We start from the raw sequence: 23,282 nt of genomic DNA, 5'->3' as shown, positions 1-23,282 counted from the left end.
AACATAAATGGTTCAGATAGCCTTCTACATCTGGCTTTGACAAGTTATGGTCTCCAGTTCCCCTTTTATGTGTTAAACACTATGTGCGTTGTTGTGCAGGCAATCGCTCGCACGAGTGACAGTCAATTTATACTCAATATATAACTGTATCTGTTCCTGGTACATGTAAATTACCCTTATTTGTTATCTTGTTCAGACATTTAATGCCCTCTCCTATTTCCTTTACTTTGAATAACAAGTGAATTGCATTTATCTAGCGCCGTTGATGTGATAAAACATCCCAAGGCGCGATACAGCAGTGATATCAAAGACATTTTAGTATGGAGCACCAAAAAATACATTGGGAAAGATAACCAAAATCTTAGTCAAAGAGTTAGTTCTTATGGAGCGTCTGAAAGCAGGAAAGAGGAGTTGCCATGCAGAGAAATTTAAGGAAGTAATTCTACAGCGTGTGACCTCCGCAGCTGAAGGCACGGCTGAAAATGCTGCGCGATTAAAATCAGGAATGCTCAAGAAGCCAGAACTGGGAGCTGTCAGACTGGAGGCGATTGCAAAGACAGGCGCTGTGAAGTGAAGAAGGGATTTGAAAATAGGATGAGAATTTTAAAATCGCGCATTGCTGAACAATGTAGGTCAGCGAGTACAGGGCAGATGGCTGTTTGGCACTTGGTCGAGACAGCAGATTTTGCAGAGGTTGTAATGAGGGAAGCAAGCCAGGAGTGCATTAGAATAATCGAGTCTAGAGGAACAAAGCAATCGACAAGACGAGATAAGGGTAAAGTCGGGTGATGCAATGGAGGTGAAAATAGACAGTGTTAATCATGTGATAGGGAACTCACGTCGGGGTCAAATATAATTCAAAGATCACAAGCAGTCTGCCTGAGTCACACACAGTTGGCATCGAGAGAAATGGGGTTTGTGGCAAGGGAACAGATGTAAGGGGTACTGATGGTTTCTATCTTTTGAACACTGAGTTGGTGGAATTTTCTGCTGATGCAGGACTGAATGTCAGACTGGAATTCTGACAGTGTACAGGCTGTGGATGGATCAAGAGAGTTGGATGGAAGGGAGAGTTGGATACTGTGTGAGATACATGAGGAAACTAAGGTTGTTTTTGCGGATATCACTGAAAGGCCGCATGCAAATGAGAAATGAGGTGTCGAAGGATAGATCCTTCGGTGACACGATAGGTGACGTGGCAGGAGCGGGTAGAGAAGTCATTGCAGGTAAATTTCTGACTATGACTGTGTAGATAAGACTAGAACCAGCTGAGTGCAGTCGCACCCAGCCGGGTGATAATGGAGAAGGGTTGGAGCAGAATTTTATGATCATTCACATCAAAAGCTGTTTGCAAGTCAAGAATAAGGAGGAGGCATCGTTTAGATTTGTAACAATCACTTAGGATGTCATTTATGACTTTGATAAGAGTTGTTTTGGTCTTGTGGTGTGGCTATAAATCTGATTTGAGGAACTGAAACATGCAGATTCATAAAAGATGAGCATGGATTTGGGAGGCGACAACACATTCAAGGACTTTGGCGAGGTACGAACAGTTAAATTGAGTTTTTTGACAAGGTGACCAAACAGGTGGATGAGGGTAATGCCGTGGATGTGGTCTATATGGATTTCAGTAAGGCGTTTGATAAAGTTCCCCACGGTAGGCTATTGCAGAAAATACAGAAGTATGTTATTGAAGGTGAATTAGTGCTTTGGATCAGAAATTGGCTAGCTGAATGAAGGCAGAGGGTGGTGGTTGATGGTAAATGTTCATCCTGGAGTATAGTTTCTAGTGGTGTACCGCAAGGATCTGTTTTGGGGCCACTGCTGTTTGTCATTTTTATAAATGACCTGGATGAGGGTGTAGAAGGGTGGGTTAGTAAATTTGCGGATGACACGAAGGTCGGTGGAGTTGTGGATAGTGCCGAAGGATGTTGCAAGTTACAGAGGGACATAGATAGGCTGCAGAGCTGGGCTGAGAGATGGCAAATGGAGTTTAATGCGGAAAAGTGTGAGGTGATTCACTACAGAAGGAGTAACAGGATTGCAGAATACTGGGCTAATGGGAAGATTCTTGGTAGTGTCGATGAGCAGAGATATCTTGGTGTCCAGGTACATAAATCCCTGAAAGTTGCCACCCAGGTTAATAGAGCTGTTAAGAAGGCATATGGTGTGTTAGCTGTTATTAGTGGGGGGATCGAGTTTAGGAGCCACGAGGTCATGCTGCAGCTGTACAGAACTTTGGTGCGGCCGCACCTGGAGTATTGCGTGCAGTTCTGGTCACCGCATTATCGGAAGGATGTGGAAGCTTTGGAAAAGGTGCAGAGGAGATTTACTAGGATGTTACCTGGTATGGAGGGAAGGTCTTACGAGGAAAGGCTGAGGGACTTGAGGTTGTTTTCGTTAGAGAGAAGGAGGAGAAGAGGTGACTTAATAGAGACATATAAGATAATCAGAGGGTTGGACAGGGTGGATAGTGAGAGCCTTTTTCCTCGGATGGTGATGGCAAACAGGAGGGGACATAGTTTTAAGTTGTGGGGTGATAGATATAGGACAGATGTCAGAGGTAGTTTCTTTACACAGAGAGTAGTCGGGGCGTGGAACGCCCTGCCTGCAACAGTAGACTCGCCAACTTTAAGGGCATTTAAGTGGTCATTGGATAGACATATGGATGAAAATGGAACAGTGTAGGTCAGATGGTTTCACAGGTCGGCGCAACATCGAGGGCTGAAGGGCCTGTACTGCGCTGTAATGTTCTATGTTCTATGTTCTATATCTGGGACAGTAATTTGCATGGACAGGTGGTCAATGGTTCCTTTCTGAAAAGAGGTGTGTGATGACAGATGATTTGAAGGGGAGGGGGCTGAACCTGAAGAGAGAGAGAGAATCGTTAATATTGTTAGCTAACATGGGGACCAGGAAGAGAATGTGTGCGTTCAGTAGTTTAGTAGAAATAAGATGTAGGCAGCAAGATGTGGATTTCATCAACAGCACAGGTTCAGAGAGAGCTTGAAGTGTCAAGTAGAGGAACAAGAAATGCGAATTCAGGGTGATGGTTTGGAGTGGGGTGGGGAACAGTTAGGAAGTTAGGCCTGGTGGGTTGGGGAAGGAAGGAAAATAGTGCAAGGCGACTGAACAGATATTTTTGAACGTTGTAACAAAAGGTCCACGAGCTCCTCTCACTTATTTTTGGATTTGAGGGTGGACGAGGCAGGGGAGTGGTTCAGGGTGAAGATTTATGATGGAGAAGATATGCTGTGCGTTTTCTTTGCCTTCCTGGATGATCTTCGTCTAATGCATGGTTTTAGTGAAGAAGAGTAGGACCCGATGATGCTTTATGCGATTGATCCATTCAGGATTATATTCCCAGACAGATGGCCAGATGTCACCGTGCCTTTCTGTTTTATTTTTAATTCTTGCAGGGGTTGTGGGTGTCACTAGCAAGGCTAGAATTTGTTCAATCTACCCTATTTATTACTTCGTCTTAATAATGGAGAATGTAACCTCCAGATGTACTACTCTTAAACATCAGCTTTGCAATATGCAGTATCTGTCGAACTATGTTTGAGGATTGTGTTCATTATAACATTATCATAAATCAATTTAATGTTAATTGCATAACAGAATCACTTACATTTGCAAGGATGGGACTCTGTCTTAGACAATGAAGACATTTGAGTAATTTTAGAGATAAAGCACACGTCTGAACAGAAAATATGCAGACCTCTCTGTTCAGACAGGCTGGTGCTATTATGTTCAATGAGCAAACGAAACTTGTGAGGCACATTATCAATTGCTATTGTCTGTAAAAGATCAATGAACTAAACTACTAATTATCAATATATGACTGTTGGACCGGACCAAAGAGGGCAGAAAACAGGATCTCTCTGCAAAATGTTGGACAGGATCAGGAAGTTCCCATGGACAATTGAATTCCAGATGTACAGACCTCCTGGCTGAGCAGGAAACCGGTATTTAAACTGGTGTGGACAAAACTGATTGGACTAATTACGTCAGACACTTTGCAGAATCAAAATCAGCGATGTGACCCATCAGACAGAGAAGTCGAAGACAAGGAGAAGACACATGGCTTCTGTAGGCGGACATAACTGCTGGGTAGAGCTTAGCATTTACCGAACTGAAGAACAAGATGACATACACATACTCTACTCTATCCAGTGACGGAGTGTGTCATAACCATTCGGCACTGTAAACGTCTGACGTGAAATGCTGAAATGTATTGATCACAGATGTTGTAAGTTCTACTCTTTCATATGTAAATAAATGCTCGTTCGAACAACCCCAAAGCACCTGTCCGCACTTGCATTCTGCATAATGCAACATCTCCAGAACATATGCCTGTATTTACATGCTGCACAATGGAACTTTCAAGCGTATAGTCCAAAACAACTGTCTATTTTTATGCACAGCCGAATGACACTTACACCAGAACAACTCCCACCCAGTTATCTCCACTTATATACTGTACAATGGAGCTGATTGCAAGCTCGGTGCCGGATTTGATACCAGAGATGAGATTCGGGGCGGCACAGTGGCGCAGTGGTTAGCACTGCAGCCTCACAGCTCCAGCGACCCGGGTTCAATTCTGGGTACTGCCTGTGTGGAGTTTGCAAGTTCTCCCTGTGTCTGCGTGGGTTTCCTCCGGGTGCTCCGGTTTCCTCCCACATGCCAAAGACTTGCAGGTTGATAGGTTAATTGGCCATTATAAATTGTCCCTAGTATAGGGAGATGGGAGGGACAGGTGGGAATGTGGTAGGGATATGGAATTAGTGTAGGATTAGTATAAGTGGGTGGTTGATGGTCGGCACAGACTCGGTGGGCCGAAGGGCCTGTTTCAGTGCTGTATCTCTAAACTAATCTAAACTAAATTCCAATTTCATATTCTCTTTATCACAAGGCCGTTATCTTTCACCTCTATCATCATTCACCCTCCTTCCTGCCTCAGCCCATCTGCTGCTGAAATGTTCACCCATGCTTTGTTGCCTGCAAAACCGAATATTTCAATGTTCTCCTGGGTGATCACCCATCCTGCACCCTCCAGGAACATCAGCTCATCCAAAGTTTTGTTGCCTGCCCTACATGAAGCCTCTCTCAGGAGCGCCACTGCATTCACTGGTTTCCCAGCCACCAATGCCTCGAGTTGTTAGTTATGATCTTCATGTTCAGACACCTTCATGCGCTCCCCCTGGCATCAGTATAACCGCCTCCAGCCTGAATCATTTCAAGAGCTCTGCTTTTCTCTGAATCTACCTTCTTGTACATTACGCACTTCCATCCCCGACAACTTTCAGTCTTGCTTTTAACCATCTAAACCCCAGATCAGAATTTCCACCGGAAACATCTCTGTGTTTGGCTCTGTGTCAGTTTTTTGTCTAATTGCACTCCTGTTAAACTTCTTTTGATGAATGCTTACTGAAAGTTCTGTCAAAAAAAGTTCTTGCTGGTTAATTGTGTCCGTGTCCTCTCTCTCTGCACACCACGCCATCCAGCCCCAGCTCCCCCACCACCCACCATCCTCACCCCTTCTCCTATAGTGAAATTACTGGTTTGAGACACCCAGGAACAAGTAACCTATATTATCGCTTTTCTCAGCAGATTAGACATTTCACTTTTATGTTTTTGTAAAAGCAGTGAAGAATTTGTTCACCTGAACACAGAACCCCGACATCCATACTGTCAGTGAGAGACGAATTCAATGTGAATAAGCTGCAGTTCTGGAGCTGCAATTCGTTTCCTTCACATTGGACATCATTCACCCAGACGGGTCCTTCACTCTCTCCGTCCTTTGAATAGTTATAAGCGGCTGTCGCTTCACCGCAGCCCAGCTGTGTGCAGACCACGTTGGCATCATTCAGGGTCCAGAGTCTATTCTGAAATCTCCACCATCTGCCGGTGTGGTAAATCTCCACTCGCCCATCACATTGGCTGCCTCCGTTCGTCAGCCTTAGTGACCAATTTTCATCTACAATATTAAACACATTGAGAATGGAAGCAAAATGTCTCATAATTTACTGCCACCAGAAAAGTTATTAATGTTTATGGTTACTATTTCTGTCATCATTGTCCAGAAGGCTTGTCAGAAGATATTATTCACCATTACCTTTTCTCAGTAAATACATTTTAGTGGCATACCGAGTAGCCTCCGCTGACTACACTGAGCAAAAAGGGTAAAATTAAGTGGGGTTGAGCGCGGCAAATACTGCCTATAGATAAGTGATGAGATCGAAGGGTGGAACAGGGATTTTAAATGGCTCCTGACAGATGACAGTTCCTTTTAACCAGTATGGAGAGAAACAGACAAGTGTAAGTTGACACAATGTTTCCGATAACGTCTTAAATCGCCTCACAGGCAATGAAGCACTTTTGATTTGCAGTCACTAATGCAGTAGGTGACAGACCCGCCGGACTGAAGGTTGTCCTCCTCTCCACATGTACTGATATTTCCTGCTCTCGCCCTACACTTGACAATATCATCAACGTTTCTTCCAATTTCTCCTCCTTATCTTCACATGGTCCATCTTCAATTCTTCCATTCCCTTCCTCAACATCTCTGTTTCTGATTCTGGGGATAGGTTATTAACCAATATAAAGGGTAAGCCCAGTGACTCTCACAGTTACCTTGTTTATGATTCCTCACACCCCGTTTCCTCTAATGAATCTATCACATTCTTCCACTTTCTCCACCTGCATTGTTTCTGTCTGGTGATGCAACCTTCCATACCAGTGCTTCCAGATATGTCTTCCTTTCCCCTCAACCAAGGACTCTCCTCACGTCCTCATCCACCCACCATAGTTGATTGGGCCCTCAAGCACGTCCATTCCATTTTCCATACTTCTGCTTTCACCCTTTCCCCCTTCCCAGAACCATGAAAGGATTCTGCTTCTTCTCACCTTCCACTCCACCAGCTTCCATATTCAACACATGATCTTCCACTATTTCCACCACCTTCAATGTGATGCCATGACCAAGCACATCTTCCCCTTCCCTCCACTTTTAACATTCTGAAGGGACCATTCGCTCTGTGACATCCTGATGCACTCTGCAATCATTCTCAGCACGCCTTCCCACAGGAGCATTCCATGAAAGCGCGGGAGATGCTGCCACTTCCCAGTTACGTGTACTTTTCTCACACCCAAGCCCCCAAGCACTGCTTCCAAGTGAAACAGCGATTTACTTGTAATGCTTCTTCGTTAGTATCCTGCATTTACTCTATTGACTAATCATGATGCTATCTCCTTTACATTGGCAGACCAAACACAATTAAGTGATTAGTCTGCAAAACACCTTTGTTCAGTCTGCAAGCTTTACCTTCAGCTTCCAGTTGCCTATCATTTTCATTCTTTATTCAACTCCAACTCTGACCTCTCCATCCACTTTCCCCTACACATTCCCAATGAAGGTTAACATAAGTTTGTGGAACAGCACTTCATCATTCCACGAGCTTCCTTACAACGTTTGTGATTCAACACTGAGTTCAGCAAATTCAGATCTTATTCCTTACCCCTTTTCCTACTTCCAATGTACACCTATAAATGTGCTTTTTACTTGGCCCATTCCAGATCTATTTGCTTTGCATTGTCCCTTTTGCCATTTAGTCTCTCCTGTCTTCTACCATATCGCAGCCTATTCCTTTTGTTCTTTCCTTGCTTTCCCCTTTCTTTAACAACTGTTAAATCTCTATGTTCAGATTAAAGATCCGCAAAATGAAAGGTTGATATTGTTTCACTCAACATACATGCTGCCAGATCTTCTGAGTATTTCCAGCACTTACTGTTTTTATTACCTATATTTTAAATTGTGAAATGTGGGAGCACTTTTGCATAGAGCAATGTCCCACATACAGTGATCAGATAACTGAGCAGATAATCTGTTATATGAGGGTGCTGGCTGAGAGATAAAGGTAATCCTGGAAACTGGCAGAATTGTAATTTACATCAAGTTTGTGAAATAATCCAAGACATAGCACATTGGTGAAATAACGAGTTACTTCACTCACTATAATTTTATTGCACTTGGTGAAATGGAAATTAACATTTATCTCACGCTATTTAGCTGGAATAAAGTTCACAGTGTTTTCTATTATACAACTGATCTTTGCTGAGAATTCCAGATAATTCATATTTGAATTGCCTACATTGATAACAGTTTCAATGCTCGAGCAACATTTCCATTCTATGGCAGTGGTCCTGGGAGCATCTTGCTAATTCTATAGCCCTTGAATAATGCCCTAGATTTACCCGGAAAGAGGTATTATATGACGATAAGTACTAATAACGAGACATTGTATGCATTCAATGTTTATTGGAGTGAAGCTCTTGGATGCATTTGTAATTTAATTCAGACCAATAAACCCACAAACACATCTTAGGATCTTAGTGTCAAAGGAAGCATGGGATCAGAAAAACTAGTGAATCAGCGACCTGTGGAAATAGTCAATGATGCTTGACAGTAGAACATTTGGTGCATTTAACTTCAATTGACTGAGATGACTCACCCGTATAGATGACACTGGCATCATTTTCATGTGAGCAGCTAAATTGATCCCAGGATGAAACAGGACAATCCCACAATCGCGTCTCGTTTCCCCGACACTTGTAATTTTCCTTCCACATTGGACCGGTTCCTTTCCCAAAGTGAGCTCCTCCTGGGACTGAGCTTCCTGTCCCACAATGAAGATGCTCACAGACCACGTTGGCGTCTTCCATATCAAAGTAAAGGTCACACAGCGTCCACCACTGGTCTCTGTGTAGCACCTCCACCCTTCCAGAGCATCTGTTCATCCCATCAACTAATCGGGGTCCATGTTTCCCTGTATTGGAAACAAATCCAGATCCAAATAATTTATAAATCATCCTCCACATAGAAACAGCAAAACGGAAAATAGGTAAAAAGTTGTATCTTATCTACCACGATCATCTATCCATACTTTACACAAATTATCTATTCAAAACAATTCAAATTACTACAGCAGCTCAAAAGCAAAATACTGCGGATGTTGGAAACTGAAATAAATCAGAAAATGTTGGAAATACTGAGCAGGTCTCGCAGCATCTGTGGAGTGAGCAAGAGAGTTATGTTTCAGGTCTGTGTCCTTTCATCACAATAATTACTGCAGAACCTCGTTAAGAAGTTGGATGAACACTCAAAAATTAAGAGCTCTTCTTGCAAACGTTAATAGATTGTTGGTCTCTATCTCTTGGGTCTTGCAATATAGAAGTCAGAAGGATGTGATGTTTCTGTTGTATTTGTTGCCGCTTTTGGGTACCGCACTTCACAAAACCATTTGCTTTGGAGGTGGTTCAGGACAGAGTCACCAGAATGACAACAATGCTTAAAGCGTTACATTATGAAGACAAGTTGCATAAACTTTGTTTGTCGTAGATTAGATTTAGATACTTTAGAGCTTATCTAGTTGATGTGTTTAAAATGTTTAAGGGGTTTGACAGATGCGCGATAGAATATTTGGAGAACGAATATCAAACAAGGCCATTTAGGAGCTGCATTTCCTTTTGAGGGATGTGGGCATCTCTGGCAGAGGTGGCAGTTATTGCTCAACTCTATTTGCCCTTGAAACCGATGTCAGGACCTTCATTTTGTACTGCAATTGTCTGCATGTGGAATGTTCTTCTGCAATGCTGTTAGGCAGTTACAGTTAAGGCAAAGGGTGTAAACAAAAATTGTACCTTTTGCTGCATGTGTTATAAACAGAGTGGGAAGTTTATAATTTGGTAATTAGTGGCTAAGACTGAAATATGGCCTTAACATTTAGAATTTAACTTGAACTTCAAAAAAAAAAACTGCAAGGCAGTTCATTGTTAGCAGTTAACAGTGCAATTCAGGTGAGCAGTGAGAAGTCAATCAGCTGTGATTGCCCGAATAGAGGTAAATACTGTAAGCTGGAATCTGTCTAAACTGTGGCAACTTGAATGTGCCCGAAAAGACCGATGTAAGTAAACTTCAGGTACGGTACAGAGCGTAAACACAGTTCACAATGTTGATTGAATTCATTAGGAACAAAGTGGGAAGTTGGAATTTGCTAAGAGTAAGAAGAGGGGGAACATGCTTTTTTTTATTATTTCACAGGGGATGGGGTGTTGTCGAGGCTGGCATTTCCTATCCATCCCTAATTGTCCTGGAAATGATTGTGGTGAGCCGTCTTCTTGTACCAATGCCGTCGATGTACTCTCGCTACACCCACAGAGCTGTTCGGAAGGGAGATCCAGGATTTTGACCGAGGGACAGTGAAGGAATGATGATATAATTCCAAGTCAGGATGGTGTGTGCCTTGGAGTGGAAATTTCAGGCGGTGATGTTCCCATCCATCTCCTGTCCTTGTCCTACTAGATAGTAGAGGGCGTGTGTTTGGATGGAGGTGCTTTGTTTTGTCTATTAAGCTTGAGTAAGTGAATGGAGTCACCGATTTAAAACAGAACCACAGCCAGCAGCAGCAGAGTCTATTGGGAGAGGCAGATAACAGGCAAATAGAGGGGAAACTCCTTCAGTGAAGCAATTGTTAGGTCAGAGTATGAGAGGGCGTGGGTAAGTTGCAAATAAGTATTACGTTAATTGGTGAGTGCTTCGTGTTTTGGCTTTAGCTAACCAGTAAAGTAGCTTTCAAACTAAAAAGCAACTGCACATAATTTTACGTCTAAAATAAAGACAGACTAAGTTCTGGCAAACCAGTTTTTTTTCCGGATATTGGAAATTGTGAGAAACTGAACTGTCCTGAGGGAACATGTCTGTAGCAGATGTCTCTATCTGGAAACTCTCTGGCTCAGGGTCATAGAGCTGGTGTGGGAATTGGAGAAACCCCAATGGGAGCAAGAGGTGCATTGGACAGTTTGCTGCAGATTTCAATCACACCTTGTAGTGAGCTGCAGGATCAGAATGAGTTTGTTGCAGCTTATAGTGCACAGTAATGGAAATCCATATGAGATGGAGATCGAGGATATGCAAAAAGTGAATCTATCCAACAGGAACAATGTACTGGCTATTTCTGAGGATAAGGATGAAGTCTGTCAGAAGGACAGCCAGAATGTTGACCTTGTTACCTTGGAATAGGAAGCAGTTCAACGGGAGGAGGAGTGGAGCATAATGTGATACTTTTAAGTGATTCAATAATTGGGGTATTAAGACTCCCACACAGTATTTGCCCAACTTGTGCAAAGTGAGGGATATCTCAAAGCAGATTGCAAGAATGGAGGGGAAATATCCATTCCTTGTGGACCATGTATGGACTGATAGCATGGGAAAGAGGAGGCAAGAGGTTCTTTTCAGAGAGTACCAGGAGCTGAAAGAAAAAAGAAGATCTCAAGGATTATTATACAAGCCGCTTGCACATTGACATAGAAAAAAAGATGAGGGAGATGAACACGTGGTTGAAGGTTATGGTGTTGGAAAGAGGTGTTAAATTTTATGGGACGCAGTCACCTGTACTGGGATATTAAAGAACTATTCTGCTGGAATGTGCTTCACCTGAATCGGGTTGGGATCAGGGTCCCAGAATAAAGGATAAATAGGGTTGTTACAGGAACCTTAAACTGGCAAATGGGTGAGGGGAGGTTGGTGGGAGACGGGGTTAATGGGTAGAGCACAGTTGGAAATGTAGTATATCTAGGTAGTACAGGGAAAGGGATAATTGAAAGATGCAACATTTGAGTAAGACCATTTTACGGTTTTACATCACGTGCATTTGCGCTGAAAATAGCAGTTGCTTTCTTGATAATAGAATTGTTAGAAATATTGGCAGACCTCGACGTTTTGGGCAGTGCACTCTGTCCATTGTCTGGAGAAATAATTGGATCTGGTGGAAGCTGTCCGTTTATATGCAGTGCAGAACGGGAATGTGGACAGGATCTTACTACTGATAGGTTGTTACATGTTCTTGTTCTGGCTGTTATTGGTCTGTTAATTATATTCCCTGGCGGGCAGCCATAAAGGCGGGGCTAAAGTGTTGTGAGTCAAAAAGACTTAGCAGTTGGCAGGAAAAAAGACAGAAGCGTAAGGGGAGAGCCAACTGTGAAACAGCCCCGACAAACACATTTTTCTGCAGCACCTGTGCAAGAGCCTGTCACTCTGGAATTGGCCTTTATAGCCAGTCCAGGCGCTGCTCCACACACCGCTGACCACCCCAGGCGCTTATCCGTCGTCTCTCGAGATAAGGAGGCCAAAGAAGAAGATGATAGGTCAGTATATGCCATTGTTCGTGCTGCTGATTGGTCAGCTATTGTGCATCGTGGCAAATCAATCCATACTACTGTTCTGGTGGTGGTATGTTGGCGGCAGAGCAGGTGTTGGTGCGTTTCTTGTGTAGAAAATGCCAGATATTCACTGAGGAACAGGCCACTGTTAGGGGGACAGTATGGTGTTTATTGATCTCCATAGCTTCCCCAATGCAGTGAATGGGACAAGACTGCTATCGTCAAGCAAGCTCAACTCAATGACCACCGCATTGAATGGTCCAATTAAAAACTCCACCTTGTCTATACTAGACCGGCATGCAAGACACAACAAAATCAAAATCATGCAAAAATTCAAAAAAACAACATTGCTCAGATCCTCGTGAATGGCAGCGATACAAAGAAAAACAAAGGATGACAAAACAGATCACAAGAGCTACAAATTTTTGACAATAACTTCAGAAATATATTGTCATTAAGAGCAATGTGGTCTCATTACAATGGCAGTTGTGATATAAATGAAAATAAGGAAATGGCAGGAATTATACATAATTACTGTGCATCAGTATTTACATGGACAGAACTTTTATTAAGGTTCCTTGTTGCCACACGTGGCCACATGCTGCCCTGACGTCGAGGACAGTCACTCTCATCTCACTGCAGGAATTCATCTTTCTCATTCATGTTTGTACAAACGGTGCAATGAGGTCTGAAGCTGAATAGTCCGAGAAAACCCAAACTGAACATCAGTGAGTAATTTATTGGAAAATTCTGCTTGATAGCACTGTAAACAACACCTTCCATCACTTTGTTAATGATTGAGATCAAACTGCTGGGACAGTAATTAGAAAATTGCAATTGTCACACGGCTATTTGAGAAAGGTTAGCGTGGGAAACGAGGACATTATAGATTGGTTAGCCTAACAGCTATTGTCAGGAAATTACTAGAGTATACATTTAAAGATGGAGTGTCTGATCACCTTGAAAAGTTACAGCCAATCAGTGAGAGCCAGCATGGATTTGTAAAAGGTAGATCATGCCTGATGAACCTGATCAATTGTTTTGTGAAGGTAACTAAAGTAGAGGGCAGGGGAAGCTCAATGGATGTTATTCAGATGAACTTCCAGAAAGCACTCAAGAAAATCCCTCATAACTGATTGTTGGCTAAAGTTGAAGGTCATTGGATTCAGTGCAAATTATTAACTGCTTAGGAGGCTGACAGCAGGGATAATGTGCAGACAACCTAACTGGCAGGATCTGATAGTGCCGTCCCACAGGAACCTCCACTATTTAGTAATGATTTAGATGGCTGGATAGAAAGCCACATATCATTGACATATTCAATATTGCCATTGAAAAAAATCAGCCATATTGCAATCATGTATATTTTAAGCATAACTTAACAAAAAAAATCAGTAACTGTGTAAAACTATTTCAAGTTTGGCAATTGTGAGGTGTCCAATTTGGACTTTAAAAGGTTACAGAACTTTCTAAATGGTGAAAAGCCGGAAGCAGCACATGGAAAAGAGACTTCAGGCTCATGGGCAAGTACGGGAACGAACATCAAAACAACTAATGGAATGCTGGGATTTATATCTAGAGGATTGGAATACAAGGGGCGAGAAATGATGCTACAGGGGCAAAACAAAAACCCTGGTCTGGCCACATCTGGTGTAGTGTTCAGCTGTGGGCAATACATTGTTAAAAAGGAGATATTGACCAGGGAGAGTATGCAGCATAAGGGATACTGGAGTTCTGAAGAAGGATCACTGACCCGAAACGTTAACTCTGCTTCTCTTTTCACAGATGCTGCCAGGCCTGCTGAGCGGGACCAGCATTTCTTGTTTTTATTATACTGCAATGATTCCTTGGCTTCAAGTGTTTCTGTTTTCTTAATCAATCATGAGATGTGGGTGTCGCTGGCAAGGTGAGCATTCGTTGTTCATGCCTAGTTGCCCTTCACAAGTGAGTGGCTTGTTCGGCTATGTCAGAGGAAAATTAAGAACCAACCACATTGCTGTTTTTCTGGAATCACATCTAGGGCAGACCAGTAAGAATGGCAGATTTCCTCCACGAAGGACATTAATGAGCAAGATTTTCTTTTAATGACAATCGACAATAGTTTCATGGTCACCATTACTGAGACTAGTTTTCAATTCCATATTAATTAACTGAATTTAAATTCCACTAGCTGCGGTGGTGGGAATTGAACCAGTGTCCCCAGCATTAGCCTGGGCCTCTGGATTGATAGTCCAGTGACATTAGCACCACGCCACTGCCTCCTCTCATTATGAAGAAGGATTACCGAAACTGTGGGTGGGTTCCCTGAAATGTGGAAGAGCCTTGTCCTTTAACATTCTTAGCCTATGCCGTTCAGCAGCAGGAAAGTCTTTGGGAATTCTGCAGGTGAGCTACTTGCCACAGAATACCCATCATCTGACATGCTCCCGTCGCCTCAGCATTTTTCTGAATGGTGAGGTTCCCTGTCACTGACAAAACCCAGCAGGATTTGACAGTGGTAGTGAATTCACTGATTATAATAGCTAGGGGAGGTGTTATTCTCTCTCTTGTCAGAGATAGTAATTACCTGACACGGAGGTGGTGAGTGTGTTACTTTCTACTTATATACCCAAGTCTAAATAATGTCCTGATCTTGATGTAAGTGGGCATGAATTGTTTCCTTATTCGAGTAATTATGAATGGAACTAAAGATCATGCAATCAGCAGCAATTTGCCCAACTTCTGACATTTTGATGGTGGGCAGGTAACGGACCAAGCACCAGAAGATAGTTGGGCCTCAGAGAACAAACAGGAAATACATTTTTATATAATTGTAGTGGAAATCTGGAACATTCCCTAACAACTCCCAAAGTAAAGAGCTGTGGATGTTGCATCCAATCTAAATTTTCAAGACTAATATTGACCGATTTTTGTTAGCTCGGTGTATCAAGGAATCTGGTTCAAAGCCAGGTAAAGAGACTTGAGGAACATATCAAGTATGATCTGATTGAATGCTCGAGTAGGCTGGTGCAACTGAAAGCTCTGTACTGATCATGTGGATATGTGTCTGATCCTGTCATATTTAGCGTATAAAATGCACACATTCTATAAATTAACTTTGCAATCTTTCAATTCAGGCCTGATTGCACTGAGCAGTACTAAAGAACAGCCGTTCGTTTATACCCTGTAAGTGTTAACGTGGGCAGGGAGGGTTGAAAGGCTATTGAAATGTCGGATCATTCGTGGTGCTCACATTAAAGTATCTAAATTGGCCAGTGCATGTTAATTTAGTCAACTCCCGACTGTTGCAGCCAATATGCAATTATAGATATACATTCGGTTCAGTGATAAATAAACTTGCGGAAATTCTGCTTCTTGCAGAATAATGTTCGGATTTAGAAACATCTTGTTGATCAACTATTGTGGGTATCTTGAACCACGTTACACCGGACCTACAGCAGTAATGGTAAACGAAAATGACTCGTTTAAATATGAACCTTTTAGACAGAAAGACGGCAATGTCACCTTCCTCAGTTTTCCAAATATTAAGCAGGAAGTTGTCTGCTTTTCAGTAAGTCTGTACTCACCGGAACAGATCACACTGGCATCGTTCCGATGGCTGCACTCCTGCTGAGTTCCTTCAAAAAGACGGCAGTCCAATAAACTTGTCTCGTTTCCGATGCATTCAAAGATATCACTCCGTATGAGCCCAATGCCCTCTCCAAAATGAGCATATCTTGGTGCAGACATGGCGACTCCACACTGCAGCTGACTACAGACCACATTGGCGTCTTTCAGATCCCAGTCAAGGTCACACACTGTTCCCCAGTATTCACCATACTGGATCTCCAGTCTGCCTGAGCATGGAGAGTCTCCGGATGTTAGTCTAGGAGATCTGTGATCTGAATAAGCGTATTATATCATAATAAGTATAATACATTAATAATCACAATAATACAAATATTTATATTTCAATACACATCCGATTAATCACAGATCTGGCACTATTCGTTCTCAGATCGTTCCATTCTTTTCAAAACTGATGAATCTGTGTTTTCTGTATCACTACTGCTTATACTGTGACAGGACCATAATGTTTAAAATTTTCATTTATTTATTTATAACTTATCCAGTCGCCGTGACTGTAACTGAGGAACACGCACTGTATCAGCAGTTGGAACTGGGTAAAAAGTATTGTGTGGCAAGAACTGGTACAAGGAGTCCTGTTGCTCATGTTTAACATAAATGGTTCAGACTCGTAAAAGGGAGGTACAATTATAATATTCATCAATGATATTTACTTGGGACAATAGTTTCATACTAAGGCAGATTGTGATAAAAATACATGACGTTAACGAAATTGCAAATGAATTTCAATGCAGATAAATGTACACTTATGCATTTGGGTAGGAAGACTGAGAACACAGATTCCTTGGACAATGATAATCTAAATTGCATCGAGGAGCAATGGGATTCGGAGGTACAGATATAAAAATCAATAAAATAGCAATAACAGGTTAACAAAGCTATAGAAAATACAAAAAGAGATTGATGTTTATTTATGAGAAATACGTTGAAAGGGGAGTCATACCCAGCACAAGGAAGGATTTGCTGTTGATGGGAGTTGTTTGATTGGGTGCTAACTGGTCAGTGTTTCCCTGCTTTTCTCGACAGTTTGTAACAGGGCAATTTTCCACCATATCAGTTGAATCCTAGTGTTGTATCTGTACCGGATCACCTTGTCTAGAGTTGTAGCTTGTTTTAGAGTACTGTTCTTCAGCACTACAGCTATAATGTTATCGGGCCCTGAACCTTTGCTTTGTGCTGTGCGCTCAGCCGCTTCTTAATGTTGTGTGCCGTAATCTTAGGAATGGACCGAAAAATAGAAAGCATTTGCACAGCGATAGACCATTGGCATGGATTCTCACCTTTTGTCAGTCTGAATGACTACCTTTAACCCACACTGTGTTGACTGTTTTGTAGCCAGTTTGATACAGTCTGTCATGATCACCTTTCAAAGCTCTTCGTGTGCAATTAATTACCTTGAAACCACATTCACAGTTTTAAGTTTAAGAACTGGACAGACAGTTTGTCACCAACAAGATGCAACAATCAGCATACAATCATAGAATGTTTACAACACAGAAGGAGGCCATTCAGCCCGTTGTGTCCATGCTGGTTATCTGCAAGAGCAGCTCAGCTAGTCCTATGCTTCTGCCCTTTCCCCATAGCCAGGAAACGAATTTATCTTCAGGTGCTTGTCCATTTCCGTATTGAAAGCCACAATTGAATCTGTCTCCGACAGACTCGCAGGCAGCACTTTCCAGATCCTGAAAACTCGCTATATAAATAAGTTTTTCCTCATGTCACTGTTGGTTCTTTTGCCATCCACCGTATAACAGTGTCCTCTGGTTATTGACCTTTCTGCCAAGAGGAGCACTTCCTCTCTATCTACTCTGTCTAGACCTCATGATTTTCAACACCTCCATCAATTTTCCTCGCAGCCTTCCCTGTTCTAAGGAAAGCAACGACAGTTTCTCGAATCTATCAATGTAAATGAAGTCTTTCATCCTTTGAATCTTCCTTGTAAATGCTTGCTACACCCATTCTAAAGCATTCACATTCTTCTAAAATGCCGTGTCCAGAATTGTCCAGAATACAATACGGCAGTTGAGTTGAAGCCAGTGTTTCACAAACGTTCGTAATAACTTCCTTACTTTTTTACACTATACCACTATTTAAAAAGGCCAACATCCCATTGACTTATTAACCACTTTCTCAACCTGCCCTGCCACCTTCAACGATTTGATCACAAATACTCCCAGGTCACTCTTGGCTGCAGCCACTTTATAATTGTACCCTTGAAAAGGGACTGGCAGCTAGCATTAAGAGAAATCACACAGTTTTCTATAGACAGAGAAATAGTAAAAGGGTAGTAAAAGGAGGAGTGGGGCCGATGAGGAATCAGAAAGGTGATTTACATATGAAGGTAGCGGACATAGTTGAGGTATTAACTGAATTCTTTGCACCTGTCTCTGCCAAGGGAGAAGATGCACTCCAGGCAATGGTTAAAGAGGAGGTAATTCAGATACTAGAGGGGTTTAAAATTAATAAAGAGGATGTATTAGATATACCCTGTTATATGAGAACATACATATGAATATACGAATTAGGAGCAGTAGTCGGTCACTCAACCCCTCGAGCCTGCTCCATCATTCAATACGTTCATGGCTGAACTGATTACTCCACATTTCCTCCTACCCACGATTACCTGCCACCCCCTTGGTTATCAAGAATCTACCTACCTCTGCCTTAAAAAAATTCAAAGAATCTGCTTCCACTGCCTTTTGAGGAAGAGAATTCCAAAGACTCACGACCCTCTGAAAGAAATAAATTCTTCTCATCGCTGTCTTAAATGGGCGATGCCTTATTTTTAAACAGTGACCCCTCGTTTGAGATTCTCTCACAAGGGGAAACATCTTTTCCACATCCATCCTGTCAAGACCTCTCAGGATTTTATATGCTTCAATCAAGTCGCCACTTCCTCTTCTAAATTCCAGAGGATGCAAGCCGAGCCTGTCAAATCTTTCCTCGCATAACAGGTCACCCATTCCAGATATTAGTCTAGTAAACCTTCTCTGTACTGCCTCCAACGCATTTACATAATTCTTTAAATAAGGAGACCAGTACTGTACACAATACTCCAGATGTGGTCTCACCAACACCCTGTATAGCTGTAGCATAACCTCCTTACTTTTGTATTCAATTCCACTTGCGATAAACGATAACAATCTACTGGTTTTCTTTAGTACGTGCTGTACCTGCATACTAATGTTTTGCAATTCATGCACTCGGACACCCAGATCCCTCTGCATCTCAGAGCTCTGCAATCTCTCACCATTTAGATAATATACTTCCCTTCTATTCTTGCTGCCAAAATGGACAATTTCACACTTTCCCACATTAAACTCCATTTGCCAGGCCTTTGCCCACTCACTTAATCTATCTATATTCCTTTGCAGACTCCTAATCTCCCCTTCACAAGTTACATTCTTACCTATCTTTGTGTCATTAACAAATTTAGCAAGCATACCTTCGGTCTCTGCATCCACATCATTTGTATAACTTGCAAAATGTTGAGGCCCCAGCACAGATCCCTATGGCAAACCACACGTTACATCTTGTCAACAAAAAAAGACCCGTTTCTGCCTACTCTCTGTTTCCTGTTAGCTAGCCAATCTTCCATCCACGTCAATATGTTACCCCCCACACCATGAGCTTTTATTTTCGGCAATAGCCTTTGATGTGGCACCTTATCAAATGCCTTCTGGAAATCTAAGTACAATACATCTACCAGTTCCCCTTTATCCACAGCACATGTAACTCTTTCAAATAATTCCAATCAATTGTATAAACATGATTTCCCTTTCACAAAGCCATGTTGACTCTGCCTGATTACCTTGAATGTTTCTAAATGCCCTGCTATAAGTTCTTTAATAATAGCTTGTAACATTTTCCCTAAGACAGGTGTTAAACTAATTGACATGCAGTTTCCTGATTACTGTTTCCCTCCCTTTCTGACTAAAGGAGTTGCATTCGCTATTTTCCAATCTAAATGAACCTTCCCCGAATCTAGGGACTGTTGGAAAATTAAAATTAACGCATCAACTACCTCACTAGCCACTTCATTTAGCACCCGAGGATAAAGTCCATCAGGTCCCGGGGACTTGCCAGCCTGCAGCTCCAACAATTTACTCAGTACCTTCGCCCTGGTGCTTGCAATTGTATTGAATTCCTCCCACCCTTCCTTTTCCTGACTTACAGCTAAAACTGGGATGTTACTTTTATACTCAATAGTGAAGACCGATGCCAAATATCTGTTCAATTCATCTGTTATCTCCTTATTTTGCATTATTAATTCCCCAGACTCACATTTTAGAATTTCAACGCTCACTTTGTTGCCTCCTTTCTTTTTTAAATATATATAAACTCTTGCTATCTTCCTTTAAATATCTACATACCATTCTCTCGTACTCTAATGTTACCTGCCTTATCAATCTTTTAGTCATTCTTTGCTTCTTTTTAAAAATATCCTGTCCAATCTTTTGACCTGCCTCCCATCTTTGCGAAATCATAGGCTTCTTCTTTAAGTTTCATACTACTTTTGGCTGTTTTACTTAACCACGGATGGCGGGTCCCACCCTTGGAATGTTTCGTTCTCGTTAAAATGTGTGTATTCTGACATATTGCCTCAAATGGCTGCCACTGCATCTCTATTGACCTATCCCTTAACCTAATTTGCCAGTTCACTTTAGCGAGCTCTGCATTCATACCCTCATAATTGCCCTTATTTAAGATTAAAATATTAGTTTTGGACCCACTCTTCTCTCCTTCAAATTGAATGTAAAATTCAATTATATCATGATCCCTGCTACCTAGGGGCGCCTTAACTGTGAGGTCATTAATTATTCCTATCTCGTTGCACAATACCAGGTCGAGGATAGCCTACTCTCTGGTTGGCTCCATAACGTATTGTTCCAAGAATTTATCCCGAAAATATTTTATGCAGTCCTCATCTAGGCTACCTCTGCCCAACTGTTTTTTACAGTCTATATGTAGGTGAAAATACCCCTAGAATTATCACTGTACCTTTCTGACAAGCTGCCATTATTTATTCATTTATACCCCGTCCCACAGCCTGGTTAATGTTAGGTGGCCTGCACACCACTTCTGACAAGTGACGTCTTGCCTTTATGATTTTTCATCTCTACCCGAACACTTTCTACATCCTGGTCTTCTGAACTTAGGTCATCCCTCACTATTGCGCTAATATCATCATTAATTAACAGAGCTACCCCTCCACATAATCGTGGCTTCCTGCCCTTCCTAAATGTGACGTATCCTTCAATATTCTGGTCCCATTCTATATATATAAATGATCCAGACCTTGGTGCACAGGCACAATTTCAAAGTTTGCAGATGATACAAAACTTGGAAGTATTATGAACTGTGAAGAGGATAGTGCAGATCTCCAAAAGGACATTGACAAGTTGGTAGAATGTTGGATGAAGTTCAATGCAGAGAAATATGAAGTGATTCATTTTGGTAGGAAGAACATGGAGATAAAATATAAAATGAAGGGCTCAATTCTAAAAAGGTTACAGGAGCAGAGGGACCTTTGTTTAATAGTGTATAAGTCATTGACGGTGGCAGGCCAGTTTGAGAGAACGTTTAATAAAACATACATTGTCCTGGACTGTATTAATAGGTGCATGGAGGACAAGAGCAAGCAAGTTATGTTGCAATTGTATAAGGCACTAGTCCGGCCTCAGCTGGAGGATTGGATCCAATTCTGGCGCCGCACTTGAGGAAAGATATGAGGGCATAGGACAGAGTACAGAGACTTTTCATGAGAATGTTTCCAGGGATAAAGAATTTCAGTTAGGAAGATAGATTGGAGAAATTAGGACTGTTTTCCTTGGAGAAGAGAAGGCAGAGAGTTGATTTGATAGAGGTTTTCAAAACAATGAGGGTTCTGGGCAGATTCGATAGAGAAAAACTGTTTCCACTGGTGAAAGCATCGAGAAGGAAAGGGTACAGATTTAAAGAATTTGGTAAAATAAGTTAAAGTGACTTGAGGAAAATATTTTTCATGCAGCGAGTTGTCCAGATCTGGAATGTTTGCCTGAGAACGTGGTGGAGGCAGGTTCAATTGAAGCATTCAAAAGGGAATTAACAGTTATATGAAATGGAAGATTGTGCAGAGTTATGGAGGGAAGGCAGGGGAATAGAACTGAGTGAATTTCTCTTTCAGAGAGCTCATGCAGACATGATGGGCCGAATAGCCCCCTTCAGCACTGTAACAGTTCAGTGACTCTGTGATATTGCCTCTCCTCCTTGTTCCAACCAGAATGTATCAGTTCACACTTCTCTGCATGAAATGTCATCTGCCACGTTTCCGCCCATTTGACCAGCCTCTCTTTGCCCTCTTGAAGTCTATCACTATCCTCCTTACAGAAGCCGGCCAGGATTTCAGGAAAACTTGCCAATTTTCTTCCAATAGTTGAACGATGTTGAGATTAATCGTTCAACTACTTCCTGAACTATCTTAGCTCCTTTTTTTAATATTCTGTGCATTTCACTTCCTCAATATTTCCCAAAATGTAAATGGCAATGCGTAGGCAGCGGTGGGATCTTAACGCGCAGTTTCCTCTTGTGATACCCACAATAACTGCAGACCCATTACTTCGGCGCCCCGAGGCTGAAAAACCTGCCTCCCTCCCTCCCCTGCTCCCCAGTCTCAGCTTCACAATATGTGTAATATATCAGATCCGAAGCCAAGCTCTCACTGCAGGTGGACAGCCGGGCTGACAGTGCATGCCCGGTAGCGGCTGCTGGGTTGATGAATGGAGGGTTTGAGATTGCGAAATTTCGTGCGATTCAGATCATTCACTGCGGAATTAGGGAAAATCTCAATGGAAACTGCTCTGGCTGTATTGTAAATGTGCTGAGTATCAGGTATTTGCTGCTCCTGGTGGAGAATGTTTATTAAATATAGTACTAATGATATAATTTTAAACAGTGATCCTAATATTAACATTAAATCTAACCAGAAATTATTGGAATTATTATCATCTGACTTTCTGGGTACCGACCGTCCCGCATTGTTTTACTTTCGCTTCTTCCCAGATTCTATCAGCCGCGGCGGGAGATGAGAGACTGAGAGAGCTTTTTACCTGAGCAGATCACCCCTGCCTCATGGGACTGTAGCCCGGAATAGAGACCCCGTTGCTCTGACTTACAGTCCCGGAGAGCGGCCTCGGTCCCGCTGCACTTTACAGCCAACGTCATAATGGTTCTGGACCCTTTCCCAAAGTGAGCTCCACCCGGTGCAGAAACTGCGGACCCGCAGCCCAGCTCCCGACACACAACAGCGGCGTCTGGCAGGTCCCAGAGATAGGAAGCCACAGCCCCCCACTGTCACCTGTAGTGAACCTCCACTCTCCCAGCGCACCGACTGCCCCCATTCACGAGTCTCAGCTTCACCGTCTCTGTAAAATATCAGAAGTATCATCAAGTGGTGA

General features: G+C 42.3%; 1 protein-coding gene across 1 annotated transcript; it reads right to left on the bottom strand.

Annotated features, from left to right (window-relative positions):
• Positions 1–4,259: 4,259 nt before the first annotated feature.
• On the bottom strand, positions 4,260–23,049 carry LOC137359142 (scavenger receptor cysteine-rich type 1 protein M130-like). Its single transcript, XM_068025217.1, has 5 exons — positions 22,935–23,049; positions 15,786–16,100; positions 8,514–8,828; positions 5,834–5,980; positions 4,260–4,369 (listed from the first exon to the last, which is right to left on the bottom strand). The coding sequence occupies exons 1-5, from the start codon at positions 23,047–23,049 to the stop codon at positions 4,260–4,262; spliced, it is 1,002 nt and encodes a 333-aa protein (XP_067881318.1).
• Positions 23,050–23,282: the final 233 nt, after the last annotated feature.

The sequence above is a fragment of the Heterodontus francisci genome, unplaced genomic scaffold (genome assembly GCF_036365525.1).
Source record: "Heterodontus francisci isolate sHetFra1 unplaced genomic scaffold, sHetFra1.hap1 HAP1_SCAFFOLD_54, whole genome shotgun sequence".
Classification (NCBI taxonomy): domain Eukaryota; kingdom Metazoa; phylum Chordata; class Chondrichthyes; order Heterodontiformes; family Heterodontidae; genus Heterodontus; species Heterodontus francisci.
This window is presented reverse-complemented; position numbering and strand designations above follow the sequence as displayed.